Here is a 21,965-nt window from a genome sequence, read left to right on the forward strand (position 1 = left end):
CAAGGGGCCAATAGTGTCAAAATAACTGTTGGCTGAGTTTTGTTGGGCCAACGTCGGTTTCTTGTTGTGCTGCCAACGCCAACTATTCACCAACAGTGCCAACCAATCACCAATGTTGGCCCAACAAAGTATTGCTATCTGGGATTATTGCTGCAAGTCAGTTTTGTTTAATTGACATCGATTTTATATATATCCTTATTGGTCAATCATTTTTTTCAAATTAAGTTAAGAGGGTGGTTAGGGGGGGGGGGGGGGGGGTCAGTGAAATTATATGAATTAATATAAGTTTTTTTTTATCCTACATTGAACTTTTGATGTCGTCCCTAACGAAACTGATTTGTATGCATTATGCGAACGCACTCATGGTATACATTGTTTTCGGATAACATTATGTTGCACTTTTGATTTATAAAACATAACATACTATTATCTTTATAAGAGGGAAAGGTGAAAAGAATGGTATTCCTTTTTTCTTGAATGCGAAAACAGATTTATCAGAAAGTGCTTCCGGTTTATCACGTGATGGTCGGTTTGTTGGAACTTTCAACGTAACAGTATTATTTCTCTACCAAAAAAATACCCTTTAGCCGAGCAATTATGGTTTGTGGCGGCTTTTCATGTTCTAAAAATGCTTTGGCAGCATTGAATGTGTTATATTTCGTAAGTTTTAGTTTTGTTATCTTCACCTAGGCTTTTTAGTGTTAATTAATTTCTGAAATTATAACAGGTTTTTTTTGTTGTAAAAATACACCCTTTGTCAGTGTGTCAATGGCATTTGTATTTCATAAGATATGTTGCACTGACACGAAATTTTAATTACATCTGAGAACAGGGATGTATTGGAGAAAGATTTGACTGGTATCACTATCTTATTAAACCATTTTTGAAATATATTTTCTTAGTAATATGAGGCAGGCATTACCTGTGAATGGGGACGAAGTCTATGATTATGTTTTTTAAATCAACAATGATCAGCAATATTAAAAAGAGAAAAGGTGGGTGTTTTAAAAAAATCACTTGCAACCGGGTGGGTTTTTTTTAAATGTCCACCCGTTTTTTTTTAATTTACTGTGGGTGCACGTGGGGGGTCACAAAAATAAAGATTAGTATAATATTCACATTTAATGGAGTTGAACAAACATAAATAGACGTAGTCATATTAATTGTCAAATATTCTTTGATTTGATTTTTTTCAACAATTTATCTCTTTTCTCTCTTCTTTCATTTACAATTTTATGTCCTGTTTCTTGCTTTTGTGCCGTATTTTTGGCCCATAGAACAGTAGTATCCTTCCTCTGTGACTATAAGCCATTTGAAGTCTTGCTCATATTTGTCTTCACTTGCGTGTGTTTTCCGTTGTTTGGTTGATTTTTGTTCAATTTCCACAACTTCAACATTACTATCAATTTTATTTAACTTATTTGGTCTAGTATTTTCTTTATCATCATCGTCATCTGCCTTTCTTGTACCCCGATTGATAAATGAAAACATTGAAATTTGACGATTGGACGCCATCTTTGTCAATGAAAACAAATCAGCGAGGCGCGATTAGTATTCAAATTTTAACGGTACGGAACCGAAAAAAATCCGAAATTTGAAAAAAAAGCCGACCACCTCCTAAAATCGAAAGGTGGTCGGCTTTCAAAAGAAGGTGGTCGGCACACCCGGCTTAAATGCCGAATGGAAAACACTGCACTGTATAGCCCTCAACAATGAGCTGAACCTATCATCACATACTGCACAGGAAGCTACAATGTATAAAAGGCAGTAAATGACAAATGTAAAAAGGGTCTGAATTATTAGGAAAAAAAACTTTGTATGAAAAACAAATATGATAGTCAGCAACAAACGACAACGTCTGATTTATAGACTCATACATTGTAACTTGGGCCTGGCACATAAAGAAAGTGGCGGCAGGATAATGTTTAAATATTTTTAGAGAGTGCCAGACTCTCCTTCAACATAATCAGCCTAGGACATTATCCATCAGCACAGTCATGACAGTATAAGAACAAATCTTAACAGTATTCTGATTTGGTGAAAATTAATCATGTGATTGATCACTTACTTCCATGACTTCTACCTACACATGCTGAAGTCTCCCTCTTGAACCTTCACAACTCTCTTAATTTCTGAATTGTGGCCATGGTAACCCCTAAAAAACAATATCTATCTCTAACATGTCTAAAGCCATTTAAAAAGAGCCTGAGGGTAAGCTTGGTAAGCAGGTAAGAGACGATCCTCAAGTAAGCAAAAACAATTGTGGAATGGAAATCCAAAATGTATATGTTTTTTTTTAAACTGATTTATTTTATTCCATATTGGCAGAGACATACATGTATTTTGATTAATGTATCTAATGTACATTTAAGTAAGGGGTTTCAAATAGTCAACAGTCTGCACTTTATACAAGTTATCATGATTATTCATCTATAAATACAATGATACATGTAATAGGGGATGAAGTAAACATTGTACTCCATGTACGTTGTACTCTCAAATGTCTGATAGATCTTTATGTAAATTTTTGTGGAAATCTGCACATGAATAAACATGATAAAAGGTAGTTCAATCCTCAGCAATATTTGATTGCAATTTGCAACAAAAAAAATTTTTGAGCATTATCATGATTATTTGTAAATTATAATAATTTTTATCATGTTTATTTCACTTACATGTAGCATGCTTATGATGCTTATCAATGCTTATTATCAAATGCTTTTTGAAATTGAAGGTTATAGATATATTTAAAAATTCCAATCCAGTGCAGTTCAAGTTATGATAAACTTGAAAGTTGTATCAATCAAATAAACAAATTTAACCTTCAAACATGTCAAAAGAGTATTGAAATTTTTCCTACTATTATTTGACTATATATAAAGTCAAATAATGATAATATTCTTAATGCAATGTAATGTTTTACACAAACAAAACTCTTTATAGTATTTAAACATAGAAATACCAAGACCACAAATCCATCCCAGTGGCAACTGCAACTATCATGTGATAATATTATATAATTATTAAATTTCATTCATTTGTCATTCAACATGTTCAATAAGATTAACAGTTACATTGCATATTACATTTGTATTACATAATATACACCAAAATATTACTTCTTTTAAACAAGCATTTGACAAGTTCAACATGTTTAATTGAAAAAAACAAATAAAACACTAAAAGGTATATGAATAGAAATTGACATATAACATGTATAACATGTTGAATATTTTTCTTTTCATATTTTTTGTTCTAAACTTCTAGCAGAAAAAAAACTTAACATGAGAGTTTTGATGTTTTTACCACAAATTCCATGCCAATGGCCAAATACTGAAATACAATAAATGTATAGTCAGAAAACATGTAGAATTTTATCTGATTACTCTGGCTGTCATAAACTTTTATTGAATATCTGTTCTACAACTGTTCACAGCTGATAATCATGATAATGTGGATTGATTAGAAACATTTTTTGCTATTAAATTAACATGCAGTTTATTGTAAATATGTACATGTATGCTTTTAAAGTGTCTCATAAGTCAAATGTTTGGCTGGGCATTGATTGAATTTTAAAGATATTACTTAAATTTATTTGTATATATGTACTGTATCAATCAATGTGTGACACTCAAATAAAATATATATTTATTATTTATTTATTTATTTTATTATTACAAATGTATTAAATGCAGTTTCGAAAATGCAAAACTGCTTTTTACTGGAAGATGAAATTTATTGGCATCCTCTTGTATTAAATGAACCATGTTTAAAAAGACATCTTTTATTTAAAAAAAATTAACAATATTGATTTAACAAATGACCATGCACAACCACTGAATTCCAGTCTCCTGATATCTGATACATGTACATGTATGTATCCACATTATTCTTTGATGTACGTTTATTGGTCATGTTTAGTGTGTTAATATATGAATTTTGTGTTATTTGAAATTGCTTGCAGTGCTGCAGATACAAATGTACCACATGAAAATGCCGATGTTTTTATGAATGACAGATTTAATTAGGTACACACTCTGTACACAGTGATTTATTGATTTTACATGTTTTATAACAAATGAATACATCCAATGCAGTATAGTGGTAACAGCTGTATATTTGTCTTGGCTACAGATTGAACTTGTCATGCTTGTAATCGTTATAATCTAGTATTGTAGTGACCAATCAGTTTCCAGCAAGTGAAGGTTTGGTGTTTTTATGCCTCCAGCATGTGACTTTTGTCCAAAACAGATTATTTTATCTTCATGATCTTAACAACTTTTTTTCATGCGATCTTTTATTCATCAGAATAACAAAAGGAAATAATCCTTTTAAAGTTAAATTGATACTCTATTCTGCACAGGAGATAATAATAATAAAAGTACCAAATTTATTTATATATGATCTGTTATGAATTGTAGTGTCAAGTTCATTTAAAGTTTAAGAGTTCTAACATGTCTATATACTCAATTGACATATATCTGACATAATAAATGATCAAATATATAATCTTTCATTTTTAGAATATCTTTTTCTAGATATATTCTACCATTTCAAAATGTTTCATTTACAATGTATTTTGGCATGTTTGAGTTTAAATGTATATTACATGTGACTGTGTACATGGTGTATGTATGTACTTTATAAAGTAGAACACATCATGAATAAATGTTTTCCATGTGGCTGGTGTTTCAAAAATTTGTACATTGTAGTTGTATTTCATTGTATACCTGATTACCGTACAGTTTCATTTTACACTTTTCCATTCTCTGCATGCAGGTTTTTTTTATAATTTTATATAGGATAAAAAATTTGAATTATCGAATCTGTGTACATCATGTACATGTTATTAGAATATACCAAGTAGATATGAATATATACAATGTATCTTATTTATTGACAACATATTAATTTTTTTTTATGATTCACTGTTTTTTTCCAGTAGGTATGTCCCTTTGAACTTAGAATTTTGACCTTTATACATACTAATGCAACAGTTTCTCAGAGCAAATATTATGAAACCACACAACAGCATTTCATGAAACTTGGTTAAAACTTTATGCATGTAGACAGTAGTGACTGAGCACATACTACATACTGTGAAAGTACTTTTATTCGTGGGGTACCAATTTTCGTGGTTTTCGTGGATGTTTTGATCCACGAATTTAAGTGTCCAACGAAATAAAACAACCAATGTCCAAATCGAGACATGGCAAGATCCCCATCGGTAGGTTTGACTATTGATCAATATGATCTAGAGAATATATTGAATAACGCCAAATCTGAGAATACTTTAAACATTTTTGTTAAAAGCAGTCACAGAACTACAACCACATGCAGAATTATACCCATTTAATCTTTAATAGCCTAAACTGTTCAACTTTAAATCTTTAAATTCTCATAAAAAAGATTTTTGATTGATATGCTAGTATGATAAAGTGTTCATTTTATATCCCTCTAGTTCTCGTACATATGGGAAATAATAATTTCATGCTGGGCTTGATTTTGATAAGAATTATTTGACAATTCAAGATACGTTTATAGCATTTGTTTATGTTAATGTTTTCTTTAGGTGACATGTTTATGGCTTAATTAACACCTTTTGGTCTTAAATCTGATGATCACTTTATCATGGGTTAATTAGTGTTATCACTACGATTTACACGGGTCAATGTTTACTTTGCAATTTCCTTCAATCCAGACTGTTTGTAACCTTTGTTTCTAAAGGCTTTAATTTTTCATTTTTTTTTTAGAAAACTAAAATCCACGAATTTAAAAACCCACGAACATGTAAATAATGCTCAAACCACGAAAATTGATACCCACGAATTAAAGTCCTTTCACAGTAGATATCATAAAGTTTACTTTTTGGGGAAACCTTTAATCTTGGGAACCTGGTGAGATTTTGTTTGCTAAGTATCAATGTGGGGATGTTAGGTATGTGAGAGTGCTTTGAAATTTTTAAAATTAAGTATACTAGCATGTGTTTTGTAAGTTATGATGTTCAAGATTTATTTTAATTTGCAGGCAGATATAAAGCTGAAGGCATGACAAATTACATGTATTTCTAGGACAAATATTAATGTTATCCATTTATCGGACTTCTTTTGAACTGTATTTTAATGTACGTATTGTTATGCGTTTACTTTTATTCATTGGCTGGAGGTATAGGGGGAGGGTTGAGATCTCATAAACATGTTTAACCCCACTGTAATTTTGCGCCTGTCCCAAGTCAGGAGCCTCTGGCCTTTGTTTGTCTTGCATTATTTTTAATTTTAGTTTCTTGTGTACAATTTGGAGTTTAGTATGGCGTTCATTATCACTGAACTAGTATATATATTTGTTTAGGGGGGAGCTGAATGACGCCTCAGGGTGCGGGAATTTCTCGCTTCATTAAAGACCTGTTGGTGACCTTCAGCTGTTGTTTGCTCTATGGTCGGGTTGTTGTCTCTTTGACACATTCCCCATTTCCATTCTCAATTTTATCAAATGTTTATCATGATTATGTAGCCTAATCCAAATATTCTCTTTTTTTTCAGATTGTAGCCTTGATTCTAATTGGTGTCTCAGCATATAGCAAGGTAGTGTCAATCATTGTCAGTTTGTCATTAGTGGGCGGAGTTATTGCTTCTGGAGTGTTCCTGATGCTGATAGCTATCATTGGTTATTTAGGAGCTGTTAAACATCACCAAGTCTTACTGTTTTTTGTATCCTTTTTTGCAGTTTCTTGTATTAATGACAATATTTTGTATATATACACTCTTTTGATTGGCAAAAATTTGAAGATTCTTTTAGAAAATGAAGGCATTCCAGTATCATATATGTAATTACATGTAATACATTAAAGGATCCAGTAATTTTTCACAGCATGCACAGTTTCGGTTATTTCAAGATGACTTAAAAAAGTTAGGGCATTTTTTTCAAACTGTCAAAATACATATAAATTATAAATATATGAAAAATTTTACATACCAGCAATTACAAGGATTAGTGCTGTCAATTATGTACATGTATATACTAAAATTCAGATGTTTATTCCACTTTTTTTATTATAATCATGATTATTGCAAAAATTATTACATGTACCACATGTCTGGTGGGAGCTTACAAAAGAACTGTATTTACAAGCAACTTCCTTAACAGTGTACCAGTACATGGTAATATTATTTCTACTGTTCCTGTTCCAGTTCTCTATAGCATGTGCCTGTCTTGCAGTTAATGCCGAACAGCGTAGTTACTTTGCAAATCAAGCCTGGACTGCAGCTAGTGAAAAATCATTAACAGCTGTACAAAACAAATATGATTGTTGCGGATATTCTGATCCCATAAAATATCCCCATCCTTCCTGTGTAAAGGTAAGTTTTACAAGGGGCGTAAAGACAGGGTATCTGCACGGAAGAATGTGAAAAGTGAAATAAAAACTGCAAAACACATTGCACTAAAATAACCTTTTACCACCCTCTTTTACTAGCGGCAAATGCCTCAGTTGCATGTGGGTTATATTGAAATCAGATTGTCTTTTCAATGTAATACTGAGGGTTCATTAATTTTCATTGGATACCAATTTTTTGTGGGTAAAGCCAAAGGGTAATCACAAATTTTAATGTTCAACAAATTACAATTTTTTCTATAGGAATGTATGCCAAAACCATGAAATTAAATATCCACAATATGCAAGTTTTTCTCAAACCATGAAATTGGGTACCCACAAAAATAAATGAATCCACAGTATGCACAGAATTAGATTAAGCTTTATAAATTATATATGACTATTAAGCTTCAAGAACTATGCACTGTTGTGTTGAAGAAAGACATATAATTATAATAAAGGATATAGGCCGGATGGTGATAAAATTCAATAGAATATATTCCTCTTTTCTGTATGATCAATATGCATTCAAAGAGGTTTCTGTCCACTTGGACACCCCTTGTATAGAAATATGGAGAAGTTATAAGATTACCAATGAGATATATCCATTGAGATCCCAGAAAAGCACTATGACTAGGTTGTAACAACTATGTGTCATGGGACAGCCTCCAACACAGCAACAGTTAACAATTCAAATCAATGATGTACAGTTTGATATAAAATTTAAAGACATAGACCTGACAAAATAATCAACAATTAAAATGAGGAAAGCAACTTACAAGGCTTCATTTCTGATATCTAAACTATAATTGAGAGGCAGCTAAGGTCCTAATGCTCTCTAAAGGGTCTGTAATTATAAATTATTCATTAAATTATTCATTATTTTGTGTCTTGTGAAATATTTACCGGGTATTTGAATAAATATGGCATACATATATTTGTTTAATAGTGTGTTGCAAAACATGTCGGAGGGAAATTGAAAGTAATGCTGTGATAAAAAAAGATTAGTGATAAATTTTCATAACATATACTTGTACAAACTACAATGATATTTAATTTTTGTCCACTTGCACAACTGATTTACTTAGAACCAACAAGATTTGATATGATTGAAAATTTGACAATTCTTCACCAAAAAACTTAATGGGTTAGATGTTATCAACTGTAGGTCACCATACTGCCTACAACAATATGCAAAACCCATGCTGTATATTATAAAGAATGGAAATAAAAGGCCCAGGACTCACAAAATGTGAAACAATACAAAACAGCTTCATATCTGATAAACAATGCTAAAAAAAACCTACACTACAACTAAATTACTAGCTCTTGGTCATGTTGGTGCTCTATAAAGTAGTGATGCAGCAATTTTCACCAGCTTGAGATAGGTCTAAAAACTATATGTACACATACTGTGGATTAATTATTATTCATTGGATACCAATTTTAAGTTGATTTCCTTGTTATAGAGGAACCATACATTTAAGTGTTCATTGAATATTTTTTTTCTATAAGGTTAACGTTGTATGCTGCAGTATGCAGAATTTTTAAAAACCATAATATCAAATATCCATGAAAATGCACTGTTTTCTCAGTCCACGAAAATCTGTTCCCAAGAAAATAAATAATTCCACAGCTTCAACCTTCCACACTGCTATGTTAAATTAATTCCTGGTTGTGTGTCTTTAATTTGATGCTTCAAGCAACATTGGGTAAATTATTCCCAAAGTAATATTGATTTATATTGAGTTGTCCATCCAAAGTTAACCTTGCAAGTTTTTACATTTTTGTAAATAAGGCAACCTTTCAATATTTTATCAAAAAAGTTTTATACTCTATCTTGTATGTAGTCCGAGCTTACTCTGACGTCATCTCGGACTATCTTGTATGTTGAACAGAAATAATGAACATGTTTTATTTTTTTCATTTTCTAACAGTTGGCATGCTGTGCTGGTAACAACCAAACAGATCCTGTCTGTTCACCTAATTTTAAACCAAATGAGACATTAACATATAGTGGCATTTGTAAACCATGTGAATCAGAGATGAAAGAGGCAATACACACAGCTTTCTCAAGCACTGGTGGAGTTGGTCTCTTCTTCAGTTTTACAGAGGTGAGACTTTGAGGAGTTTATAAAACAGCCAGCACATACATGTAGTATTCTTTTGTAGTGCTAGGTATAAGGGCTAACCAATGTTTAATTGAAACTTTGATGTCTACGTTGTTAAGAGATAGAAATAATGCTTTTAACTGTGATATTTGGTTTAAAATCAATAGCAATAGCTGAGGATGTTGAAAGTGTTTGAAATAGCTTTCTTAAAAGACCCAAAAAAATTGGAATTGTGAGCATTGTCAACACAATAGTCAATTATCTACCCTTTGATAGAGATTTTCTGCAGTATTTTTGAATGATTTTTTCACTATCTCTCTACGTTCAAACAGTTAATTAGTCCAGGTGGTGTTTTCAGAATTCACAGAAGCCTGCTTTAGGGAAGAAAAAAATTAAAAAATGTGTTCATGCAAATTTGCAGAACTTTTGATTTAACACTGCTGGGTTAAATTTTGAGAAGAAATATATATTTTAATACATGCATACTTATTCAATATTTTCAGATTTCTAGTTCTGTTGTCATGTTTATTGTTCTTAAATGGTATAAAATAAAGAGCAACATTATCATAGGCTCATTTTAGAGCAGTTTATTATTTAAATATTTTTTACCTTGATTAAAATGATCTATCTATGATTTTCCTATTGCAAAACACATAGTAAAATATAAATTGATTATTTAGAACTGTATATACTAGTCTATATACATGTAGATCTGGAAGAATAAAGTGTTCAGAACCTCTTTAGACAGATATTTTATGATTTGCAACTTCTTAAATTAAAAGACAAAATGTGGTTTAAGGGGGACTTTGTTTATATTTTCAAAGTAATTTGAAAGAGGTGGTTCTGGCTTAAAATATGAATATTACAATTTATGTCATGTAAAAACAGCTTCAGAATTTAAAATTCATCAGTTGTTTTACATGTATGTACTTGATATGGTAGTTTGCATTTTCTATAAGAAACAAGCTATGATATATATATATATACAATACAATTCCAATTTATAACAATTCTTGGTATGATAGATCTTTAAAACATCTTCATGTCATCTTTATCTACCAATATGTTACAAGTGTTTGAGTTTTTTGTTGGAAGAAAAGCAAGGTTTACGATATTGGGGCATGAGTTTAAAAAAAATACTGCATGTTGAACTGAATGGTACCTTTAAGCATGTAAATATTAATATAATAAGCCTGCTAGAATAATTGCTTGCACATGTTTGTTTTGTTGTTTCACGTTATTATCATGATTGTTTGTTTCGTGCACTAGTTTAACCATGATGATATTTTGTGTTTCAGATAATTGGTGTTTGGATAACAATACGTTATAGAAACCAAAAAGATCCGCGAGCAAACCCAAGCTCATTTCTTTAACATTAGTACGTACTAACACTGCATGGTCAGTGGTGTTGGTTTTTTATTTTTGGTTTAGTATTTGGCTTTTAATTCCTTGTTTCAGTTCTAGAAAGATCCTCATAGCTTTACACAGAAATACTTTAATCATATTTTATTATAGAATAAGGAAGTGACAATGGATTTTTAATTACAAGGTCTTCTTTTTATAAAAAAAAAAAAAAAAGGGTATATTTAATACAATAGAAATGTTGATTTTATAAGAACAGTTGATTTGAGTTTTAGATAAATCATAATAACAAATGTTTCTCAACAAATGAATGGAAATACTGCAAGCAGTGAAAAATTAATACATGTACTAAAGTTGTACCTGCCTCTTTGGAAATTATCTCCCTTTGTAGTTCAATACAAAAACTGACAAATAAAAAAAAATTAACATAGCATGTAGTAAATAAAAGAAACTTTGTAAGCAGTTAACACATTTGTTAAATCTACAATTTACAAAAAATGAAATTCAGGTTGTTATGCATTTCTCTTCATCATAAAAAATGCATATAATGGTTCATATGTAAATTTTAACAAAGTCCAAAGATGAACTATTTAGGATTTGTTGTATGACTTGGTCTAATATTTGACAGTCTGAGCCTTTAACTTTCCCTAAAATATGCTTTTTCCCACCAAAAACTCATAAATATCTGTACACGCCGATATTATCGCTGGTGGTTATGTTCAACCCTTCAAAGAGTAAATCTGCAGTAAGCCATTACCTAGTAGCATGTCTAAATTTTTAATAAAATGCAAATAATGTATAAATATTTTAAAATATACAATTATGATTTTTGAAGGATTATGAGGATTTCTCCTTTCCTGCATGGTTTCTTGCTTATGCTTCCTGTTAGTTATATTGTTGGTTCTATTAACTACATACTATATAAATATATGTATACTGTCATCTAACATGTCTTATTTTACAGCTAACAACAAAATCAGTCTGCATGCTGTTCGATACAGTGTTTCGAGATTACTGGTCCGAGTACACAGTTGTCATCCTTAGATTTTCGTTGTCCATGAATGTAGTCCCTAGTGTGGACAGTGTGTTACTTGCAATTTTTTTTATGCTCCTACCAAATTTATTTCTCCATGTTTTATGCCTCAAATAGCAAGCAAGGGGTGAAATTACACTGTAAACAAATTTGGGTCATGAATTTTAAATTAAAGTGGTGATTTGGTCCAGGTAAAAAAGGTTAAAAATAAGAACTTTGAAAGCTGTCAAAAGATTTCAAGACCCCTTTAACACAAAATTGTCCATATTTTTGTTAGAGCCGGTGATATAATTAATTGATATTTCTATAATTTTTATATAATTTGTCCAAAAAATAGTACAACGCACTGTAAAAATATTATTGAGAAAGCGCAGGTGGTATTTTAATTTAATTTAATTTATTATCTAAAAGAAATGCACTACGAAATAACTGTGGTCTCTGATCTACTGAATCTCTGGGCTTCATCTAATTTTATTGTTGGCCAAGTTCTAATTATGGACTCATGGCACCTTTGAGTAATGTTTTGGGGCCCCAGACTCTGCTGGTAGATAGATCTCTATGGGTACGGATGAGGGCCAAAGATAAAGAGTTCCTGGGTACTTATATAATTAGGGACTGTTTAGCCTGTATTATTACCTCAACATGTTATGCAAGTACTATAATGTATACAGTATACATAAATAAAGATTGATGATTAAAGGCATATATTTTGAAATTTCATTTTAGACATTATTAATGTGTGTATTCTGTTGATTAATACCTTAAGAAATGAAATTGAGATGTTTCACTAGCTTTTCATTGAAAAGCATGTTAGACTCCTTTTCTATTCGATTTTACCACCACATTTTGTTATAAACACAATTCACTAAATGCATTTCACTGATAGTAGCCATAATTTATACATCTGTCAGTTCTGTCAGTAGTAAACACTAACAAACCATCCTAATAGATGCATAACTGTATCACTTTAAATTTGTTTTAATCCAAAGGATGCCTTGCAACTTATCACATTTACTAATTTTCTCAAAACTATATCTTTATAATAGTAGATTAATAGTTAGACATTAAAACATAGTTTTATTTTTATGTATAAATGGATATACATATGTATAGGTAAATGGATTAATTAAAATATACCCCGGTATTTAACAATTCATATAATATTTATAAGGACCAAAGAATTAGAGAAAATGTTGAACTGTTTGTTGGTCATGTTTGGAATTATTATAAGGTTTCTGGACGATATTTGATCATGTGATAATTTAAAGGACCATGATCATCGGCATGCTGTCCTCTGTAAAGCTATCATTTATAAATCTACAGCAAACATGCTACAATGTATAACTTAGAAATATTCATGATAAATATTTGATGGTCATTCTAATTTTTGTTTACCTTGGTTATAATAATTTATTAACTATATAAATTCCATATTAAAAAGTCCGAGCATTTCTAAAATTTCTCGCCCTATTTGACTATATGCATTGTGATGGAATCTGAGCTCCCTGAGTCTACCACCTGCCTTTGATGAGTAACTGGAATACTTGTATTGCATACCAATTGATGGTGCACTCACATCTTGTGGTTTATCAAATAACCAGTGTGAAATTATATGATAGGTAGATTTGTCTATTAACCAATTATCTAGTCACTTTGTACTTGAGACCTGCATTTTTAGCTCACCTGGCCGAAAGGCCAAGTGAGCTTTTCTCATCACTTGGCGTCCGTCGTTGTCCGTCGTCGTCCGTCGTCGTCCTGCATTAACTTTTACAAAAATCTTCTCCTCTGAAACTACTGGGCCAAATTTAACCAAACTTGACCACAATCATCATTGGGGTATCTAGTTTAAAAAATGTGTCCGGTGACCCGGCCAACCAACCAAGATGGCCGCCATGGCTAAAAATAGGGGTAAAATGCAGTTTTTGGCTTATAACTCAAAAACCAAAGCATTAAGAGCAAATCTGACATGGGGTAATATTGTTCATCAGGTCAAGATCTATCTGCCCTGAAATTTTCAGATGAATCGGACATTTCGTTGTAGGGTTGCTGCCCCTGAAATGGTAATTTTAAGGAAATTTTGCTGTTTTTGGTTACTATCTTGAATATAATTATAGATAAAGATAAACTGTAAACAGCAATAATGTTCAGCAAAGTAAGATCTACAAATAAGTCTACATGACCAAAATGGTCAGTTGACCACTTTAGGAGTTATTGCCCTTTATAGTCAATTTTTAACCATTTTTCGTAAATCTTAGTTATCTTTTAGAAAAATCTTCTCCTCTGAAACTACTGGGCCAAATTTAACCAAACTTGGCCATAATCATCATTGGGGTATCTAGTTTAAAAAATGTGTCCGGTGACCCGCCCAACCAACCAAGATGGCCGCCATGGCTAAAAATAGAACATGCGGGTAAAATGCAGTTTTTGGCTTATAACTCAAAAACCAAAGCATTTAGAGCAAATCTGACACTGTAGTAAAATTGTCCATCAGGTCAAGATCTATCTGCCCTGAAATTTTCAGATGAATCGGACATTCCGTTGTTGGGTTGCTGCCCCTGAAATGGTAGTTTTAAGGAAATTTTGCTGTTTTTGGTTATTATCTTGAATATTATTATAGATAGAGATAAACTGTAAACAGCAATAATGTTCAGCAAAGTAAGATCTACAAATAAGTCAACATGACCAAAATGGTCAGTTGACCACTTTAGGAGTTATTGCCCTTTATAGTCAATTTTTAACCATTTTTCGTAAATCTTAGTAATCTTTTAGAAAAATCTTCTCCTCTGAAACTACTGGGCCAAATTTAACCAAACTTGGCCATAATCATCATTGGGGTATCTAGTTTAAAAAATGTGTCTGGTGACCCGCCCAACCAACCAAGATGGCCGCCATGGCTAAAAATAGAACATAGGGGTAAAATGCAGTTTTTGGCTTATAACTCAAAAACCAAAGCATTTAGAGCAATCTGACATGGGGTAAAATTGTTCATCAGGTCAAGTTCTATCTGCCCTGAAATTTTCAGATGAATCAGACATTTCGTTGTTGGATTGCTGCCCCTGAAATGGTAATTTTAAGGAAATTTTGCTGTTTTTGGTTATTATCTTGAATATTATTATAGGTACAGATAAACTGTAAACAGCAATAATGTTCAGCAAAGTAAGATCTTCAAATAAGTCAACATGACCAAAATGGTCAGTTGACCACTTTAGGAGTTATTGCCCTTTATAGTCAATTTTTAACCATTTTTCGTAAATCTTAGTAATCTTTTAGAAAAATCTTCTCCTCTGAAACTACTGGGCCAAATTTAACCAAACTTAGCCATAATCATCATTGGGGTATCTAGTTAAAAAAATGTGTCCGTTAACTCGGCCAACAAACCAAGATGGCCGCCATGGCTAAAAATAGAACACGGGGGTAAAATGCAGTTTTTGGCTTATAACTCAAAAACCAAAGCATTAAGAGCAAATCTGACAGGAAGTAAAATTGTTGATCAGGTCACGATCTATCTGCCCTGAAATTTTCAGATGAATCGGATAATCGGTTGTTAGGTTGCTGCCCCTGAATTGGTAATTTTGAGGAAATTTTGCTGTTTTTTTGTTATTATCTTGAATATTATTATAGATAGAGATAAACTGTAAACAACAATAATGTACAGCAAAGTAAGAACTAAAAATAAGTCAGTATGACCAAAATAGTCAATTGACCCCTAAGGAGTTATTGCCCTTCATAGTCAATTTTTAACAATTTTCTTAAAATTTGAAGATTTTCAATAACATGTTCCACAGAAAGTACTGTTATAGATAGAGATAATTGTAAGCAGCAAGAATTTTTAGTAAAGTAAGATCTACAAACACATCACCATCACCAAAACACAATTTTGTCATGAATCCATCTGTGTCCATTGTTTAATATTCACATAGACCAAGGTGAGCGACACAGGGTCTTTAGAGCCTCTAGTTTATTGAGTTTTAATTGTTGATTCACATGCATGTAAAATTGCTGTTGATTGACCTTGTTTGAGTATTGTACTCCAATATTCGTTTGGTGTCTATATTAACTCTGTTTTATCTATTACAGAGGCACACACACATGAAAACAAAAATAATATAAGCATGGAGTTTTCTAACATATTTTAGAAATTTATAAAAACAGTGACACTTTTGTACCAACTGTTTTAACCTATGAAAATTAACTTTAGTATTGTTACTATTTGATACTTAAACTTGTGAAAATTAAATCATTTTTTCTACATGTTCTAAAGTCAATATTTGCTATATGTTTTATTATATTTCAGATTATTGGAGTGATGATAGCAATGCGGTACAGAAATCTGAAAGATCCTTCAGCAAATCCTAATGCTTTTCTTTGATCCATATACTGTATAGTTATTTAAATAAGACATTTTCCCCAAGTCCCACAGTTCTGTAGCCATGCTCACAAAAAAATGATCTCAATATCTAGAAACTTGTGTTTTATTGCTATTTTTAAGCCCCACCTATGATAGTAGAGGGGCATTGTGTTTTCTGGTCTGTGCGTCCGTTCGTCCGTCTGTCCCACTTCAGATTAAAGTTTTTGTAGTTTTTGATGAAGTTGAAGTCCAATCAACTTGAAAATTAGTACACATGTTCCATATGATATGATCTTTCTAATTTTAATGCCAAATTAGAGTTTTGACCTCAATTTCACGGTTCACTGAACATAGAATATGATAGTGCAAATTTCAGGTTAAAGTTGTTGGTCAAGGTAGTTAAAGTCCAATCAACTTGAAATGTAGTATACATGTTCCCTATGATATGATCTTTCTAATTTAAATGCCAAATTAGAGATTTTACCGCATTTTCACGGTCCACTAAACATAGAAAATGATGGTGCGAGTGGGGCATCCGTGTACTATGGACACATTCTTGTTTAAAACTAGGGAAAAGTAAGAAGAGAAGGATACACTTATGTATTTATAAGCATGATAAGATCTCAAAACTAATTTGTACAAGCATCTACAAAATTTATTCTACTAACAAGAATTTTTCAGGGAAATTAGATTCTTTAATATATAATTTAAATTTTGAGACAGGGAAAAAATAAGATAACTTTTTTTTTAAATTTTGAATTGTATATTAAAGTAAGTGTATCTCATTTAAAAAAAACATATCTTTTTTGTGAAAATGGCTACATACTTGCTCAAAACATTGAAATTCATTGGTTGATGTATCATTCCTTTTGAATCTGTTTTAATTGTTCTATGATAGTGAAGAGCCATTATAATATGTACATGTACTTACACTCAATTATTGTAAATATATTTAAATGTGCAATACATATGATATATGTACACTAAAACTGGGTAAATTCTTCAGAAGCACCACTTTCAATCAGGTCTTCCTCAACATTTTTGTTTTCATGAAAGTCATCCATGTGAATGAGCATTTGCCATAACTATAAAATGAAATATTTAAAACTACTGTGGCAATAAATTTCTAATTTCAGTCATGTCATTTATAACCTTAAAATTAAAAAGAAAAGAGACAAATATATTGTGAAATAAGGAACTATAAAACTTTCTATTTTGGTCCTGTCTTAAGTAATTATTAAAATTTTAAGCCAGGGTTTATAACATTGGAATTTGTGAACACTAGCACTAGTATAAATGATATTTGGACAAAAATAAAAGAAGGGAAGATTGGTAGCCCTTTTACATGGAATATTTTTCTAAAGATTTCATTACCTGGTATACATCAAAATCTAGTTTTCTGGGGATTGATATAGAAAGTTTTGTTTGAATAGAAACAGAATGGTTGATTTTAAGTACAACACACTCCGTATTTAGCATTGTTATTCTTTTTCTCATTGAATGATTGTGTTATAGAAGAATTGTGTGTAGTGGTATTGTAAGAATCAATAGAACAAGTCTGATAAGGTTATTTTCAGTTTTAAAATGATTTTGAAATGTTTGATTATTTTATTATGTATTTGTAATATTGATAAAAGGGGTTACCGCTATTTTGTGTAATTACTGTCAGTATAGAAAAATATGTCTGCATTGATATACATGTGTGTTGTGAAAATGTTTAAGATGAAAATTTTGTAAAATGCATTAATTTTAAAGTGCACAAATGTTTAACAGGTATTCTACGAAAGAACAGTTTCTTGTTCAAACACAAAAAATATTTACAAATTGTTTGGTAATGGAATAATTGATGTATTAACTAGTGGTTTGACTTTGAAACCAAAAAAAGAGCATTAAAGTAGTCAAGTAGTCAAAATATTTAATTTTTGTACAATAGTTGGTAGTCATAAAGGGCAAAGGGCTGAATATTTTATATGTCAACATTTGTGTAGAAGTATGTGTATATAAAATTAATATAAAAACTCAAAAGGCATATATACAATGTAAGGTTAACTAAAGTCACTATATGGAAAAGTTATGATTCAAGTATAACAGTCATAAACATTGCAAGTACATTTTTTGCATAATTGATAATGTGAAATATTTGCCAATCAGATTTAATTGTAATTATTGTATTACAGTCATAATAAAAGGGTATTAATGGGGTTCCACACATGAGGAATGGTGGTTCAAATATTTGTTAAATTAAGCTAACAATAAATATATAACTCCATTCGATTGTTAAGGAAGCTTCAGAATGAGATTTGACAAATGACGATAAAAAAAAATCCAGATTTATTTGACCGTTACAGTAGTGTAAAAGGGACATTTGAAACTTGACATTAAAGGGCATTCCTATCCTTTAAATAATAACTGTGTTGAAATTTCCACAATGTGGTGCTTGGTTTAGTCTTGAAATCCTGAGTTGTAATTTGAATTGTTGGTTGTATATTAAGTAAGTTTTTTTGACATTATTTTATTATTGGATTAGATAGTTGGATATAAGATTACAGCAGTTGCAGTATAGTCAAACAGCACAGATACAGATTTTCATTTTTATTTTTATTTTGTAAATAAATAGGGTTTGGGTATTAAAACTTCCATACAAATAGGGTTTGGATATTAAAACTTCCATACAAATTCGGTTTGGATAATAAAACTTCCATGACATTCCTCTTGATATCAGATGAACAAGTCCTTTCCAGCTGGTCAGTGTATCAGCCATGTATGCCTGGTCAAAGTAGTGGGTGTAATATATAAGATAGTTAAAATGTATTATGGTTGTGAATCGTGAGATTGTTTAAGGGTATGGTGAATTTAGTGATGTCATGATGAAATTGTATGTTTATGTATATATATATATATAATTGGGAGAAACTGCCAGAAGAAAATGCTGTACTTAAACTCAAAAAATTTCATGAGTTTATCACATATTTTAGATGTGGTGTGGGTTTTATGCATACCTATACCATGTAAACAAATTGCTTATTCGAAAAAATATCTAACACATTAGTCAAATGTGGGTTTTCATCAAAATACAGAATAAATAATGCCATTTTGAATATTGTGCATGGTATTATCCAATTATAAGCTAAATATCAGACCTCAGACAAAGCCCTCAGTCTGATATTGGACCAGGACTCACATGTGAAATATTATGTAATAACCTATAACTTATGATCATGTTGGTACTAGCATTAATAGTTTATACCTATGTCTGAAGGTGATTTTTTTTTGTATAAAGAATGTAATAAAAACTCTACAAAGTTCTCAAATTTTCATCTTAGTAATTGAAAATGCAAGGAAAATTATTGATAAATATTTCAATAGCTATGGAAGAAAAAAATTAGAGTATTATATTTAAACAAAAATTCCAAGAATAAAAGTCGTATGTAAAATTTTGCCAAAAACTATTTTACTACCTCTGGTGTTATTCTCTAGCGAAAGAAATTTGAGACAATCATTTTTTAGAACATTTCAAATTCCTATAAGAAAATACATTTTCCAGAACTTTTCAAATTCATTAAAAATTACAGTTTCTATATGTTTTATTATAGCTTATGAAAATATTGTTAACTTCTAACAGATCAAAGTTCCTAGGCCTCATAGATCTAATGGTAACATGTAATGAGTTCCTAGTGTCAGCTTATTCATTTGAATTAGTCTATTGAGCCATATAAGATTAAATGTGATATAAATTATGCACAGTAGAAGACTAGAAGCCCATTTAATCTTAAAAGGATTATGAAAATGTTTTTTGTGAAGTTTAAATCAGTACCTACAGATTGTGTGCAAGTGATTTGTTATAATGTTATTGTTTTAGGTATATGCAATATACATCATGGGTAATGTATTTTATCACTCATCATATGACGCAATACATGTACATGTATGTGTGCTAATTTTTTTCCAAATTTATTTTTATTTTATTGAGAAATAGTATTAGAAATATCATGTAGAAAATAATCATTTATTCATTTGAAAGTCACCTGTTTGACAAATGTAACTTATTCATCACCCCTATAGCTGTAAAACCACATGTTTTTAATTATATTTAAATAATAACAATTAAACATTAGCACAATTAGACCTTGATCATGGAATACTACAAATAATAATATTATTGAATGATAAAGATTTTCAAAGAAAAAATAGTAGAAGAAAAGGTTCAACGGCTCTTTTCACAAAAAATCTTAAGAACAAAAATACTTGTAATTCACATATTTCAGTATAACTAACGATCAACTTTAGTCTTAAGATTTTGTGAAAAAAACTTACTGTTGTTTTAAACTTTAAGGTCTTTTATTTGAAATCTTGTTAACTGAAAATTGCTAGGAATTTGTTTCTTTTCCTCATAACTTACTTTATATGCTATCAAGTAATATATGTTGATGTTTTTGACATTTTATGTTTAAAATCATAAATATTTAAAAAAGCTATGTAGTTTAAATCTAATGTTTGGTTCTAGAATCTTACGTACACAAATTCAGTTTGAAAAAAATATACAAAAAGATAAACATGTACTCGTATATGGCAAGTTATGAATTACTATAAAATATATTAGCAAAATTTAGTTTTTTCATAACTTTTGAATTTTAAAATAAAGTTTAGTTTTTGTATGGGAAGTTATAAATTATAAAATAAATAAGTAATAATTAGTTTTTTTCTTAACTTTTGAAACTTAAAAAATAAGATTTAGTTTTTCTTGTCCTAAAGAGGTGATTAGTCTTGTAGTTGTTCTGTAGTTAAGAACACTGTTCATCATGTGTATTCCATCTTTGACTCACTAGTTTCGTCTTGTTTGTTTGTTTGCTTGTTATATTATTTATTTCTTGATTTGTGAATCTCTTTACTTATAAAATTATTATTTAATTAAAATGAGAAATCCATTTATTTATCTATGTGTTGTCATGATTTTATTGTGCACATGGAAGGATTATGAATGAAAAAAGATGTGCAGTATATGTCAATGAGACACCAAACTCAATAGCAGCAAAAAAAATAGAAATATCTAGGGCAACATACCTACAATGTCAAGCCATCATGAAAAGTCCTGAATTGTACATTAGTCAGTTACAACTGAAGAAATATAACCGACTAGGATCCTGACTGGGGATAATGAACATATGACTCATACCTGCAAACTTCAAATTGCACATGCAAGATGGATCTCATAGTCCTAAAAAAACTTCAAGGGGGGCCTTCAAATGTATTTTAATGTTTGATTTTTTTTGCTTTTTCAAACTTTTAAAAGACTACAGCAATGAAAAATTATCTGTTTTGTTAAAAATTGTGGACATAATTGATCTTACAAATTTAACATTTGGGAGCTTTCATGGGGGAAATCCCCCACAAATAGGGAGTTGTCAGGTATGATGACTGGATTCAACTAGTTTTTGAGATATCTGTCCTCCCTTTAATTTGAGTTCTGAATTGACAAAATAATCCAGATGCAGTTTTTAAAATCACTGACTGAATTCCTGATTTGGTTCAGCCACTAGAACAGATTGTGGGGTTGAAGATTTTTTAGTAAGATCTTTAGTTCAATTAAAATCAGAGCAGAAATGGAATTATATTTATACTTCAAGGTGAAAATAATAAACAATGTCCTATTAAAGAATTTATAGTTACTATTCACAAGCTCTAAGCTTTTTAATCTGCTAATGTTTAACCAGTAATATCAACACCCACATATGGAGAAACTAA

At 30.6% G+C, this 21,965-nt stretch overlaps 1 protein-coding gene across 2 annotated transcripts; it reads left to right on the forward strand.

The window, feature by feature from the left end:
- Positions 1-496: 496 nt before the first annotated feature.
- Positions 497-21,156, forward strand: LOC139511824 (tetraspanin-31-A-like). 2 transcript variants are annotated; one of them, XM_071298925.1, is made up of 7 exons: positions 497-660; positions 6,540-6,707; positions 7,152-7,355; positions 9,307-9,483; positions 10,779-10,858; positions 16,170-18,159; positions 18,685-21,156. In XM_071298925.1, exons 1-5 carry the CDS (start codon positions 598-600, stop codon positions 10,851-10,853), a joined length of 687 nt encoding a protein of 228 aa, XP_071155026.1. In that variant the 5' UTR covers positions 497-597; the 3' UTR covers positions 10,854-10,858; positions 16,170-18,159; positions 18,685-21,156. The 2 variants fall into 2 exon arrangements, with proteins under 2 accessions (XP_071155026.1, XP_071155027.1); XM_071298926.1 differs by lacking the exon at positions 10,779-10,858.
- The last annotated feature ends 809 nt before the right edge of the window (positions 21,157-21,965 follow it).

The sequence above is a fragment of the Mytilus edulis genome, chromosome 2, assembly GCF_963676685.1.
Source record: "Mytilus edulis chromosome 2, xbMytEdul2.2, whole genome shotgun sequence".
NCBI lineage: Eukaryota > Metazoa > Mollusca > Bivalvia > Mytilida > Mytilidae > Mytilus > Mytilus edulis.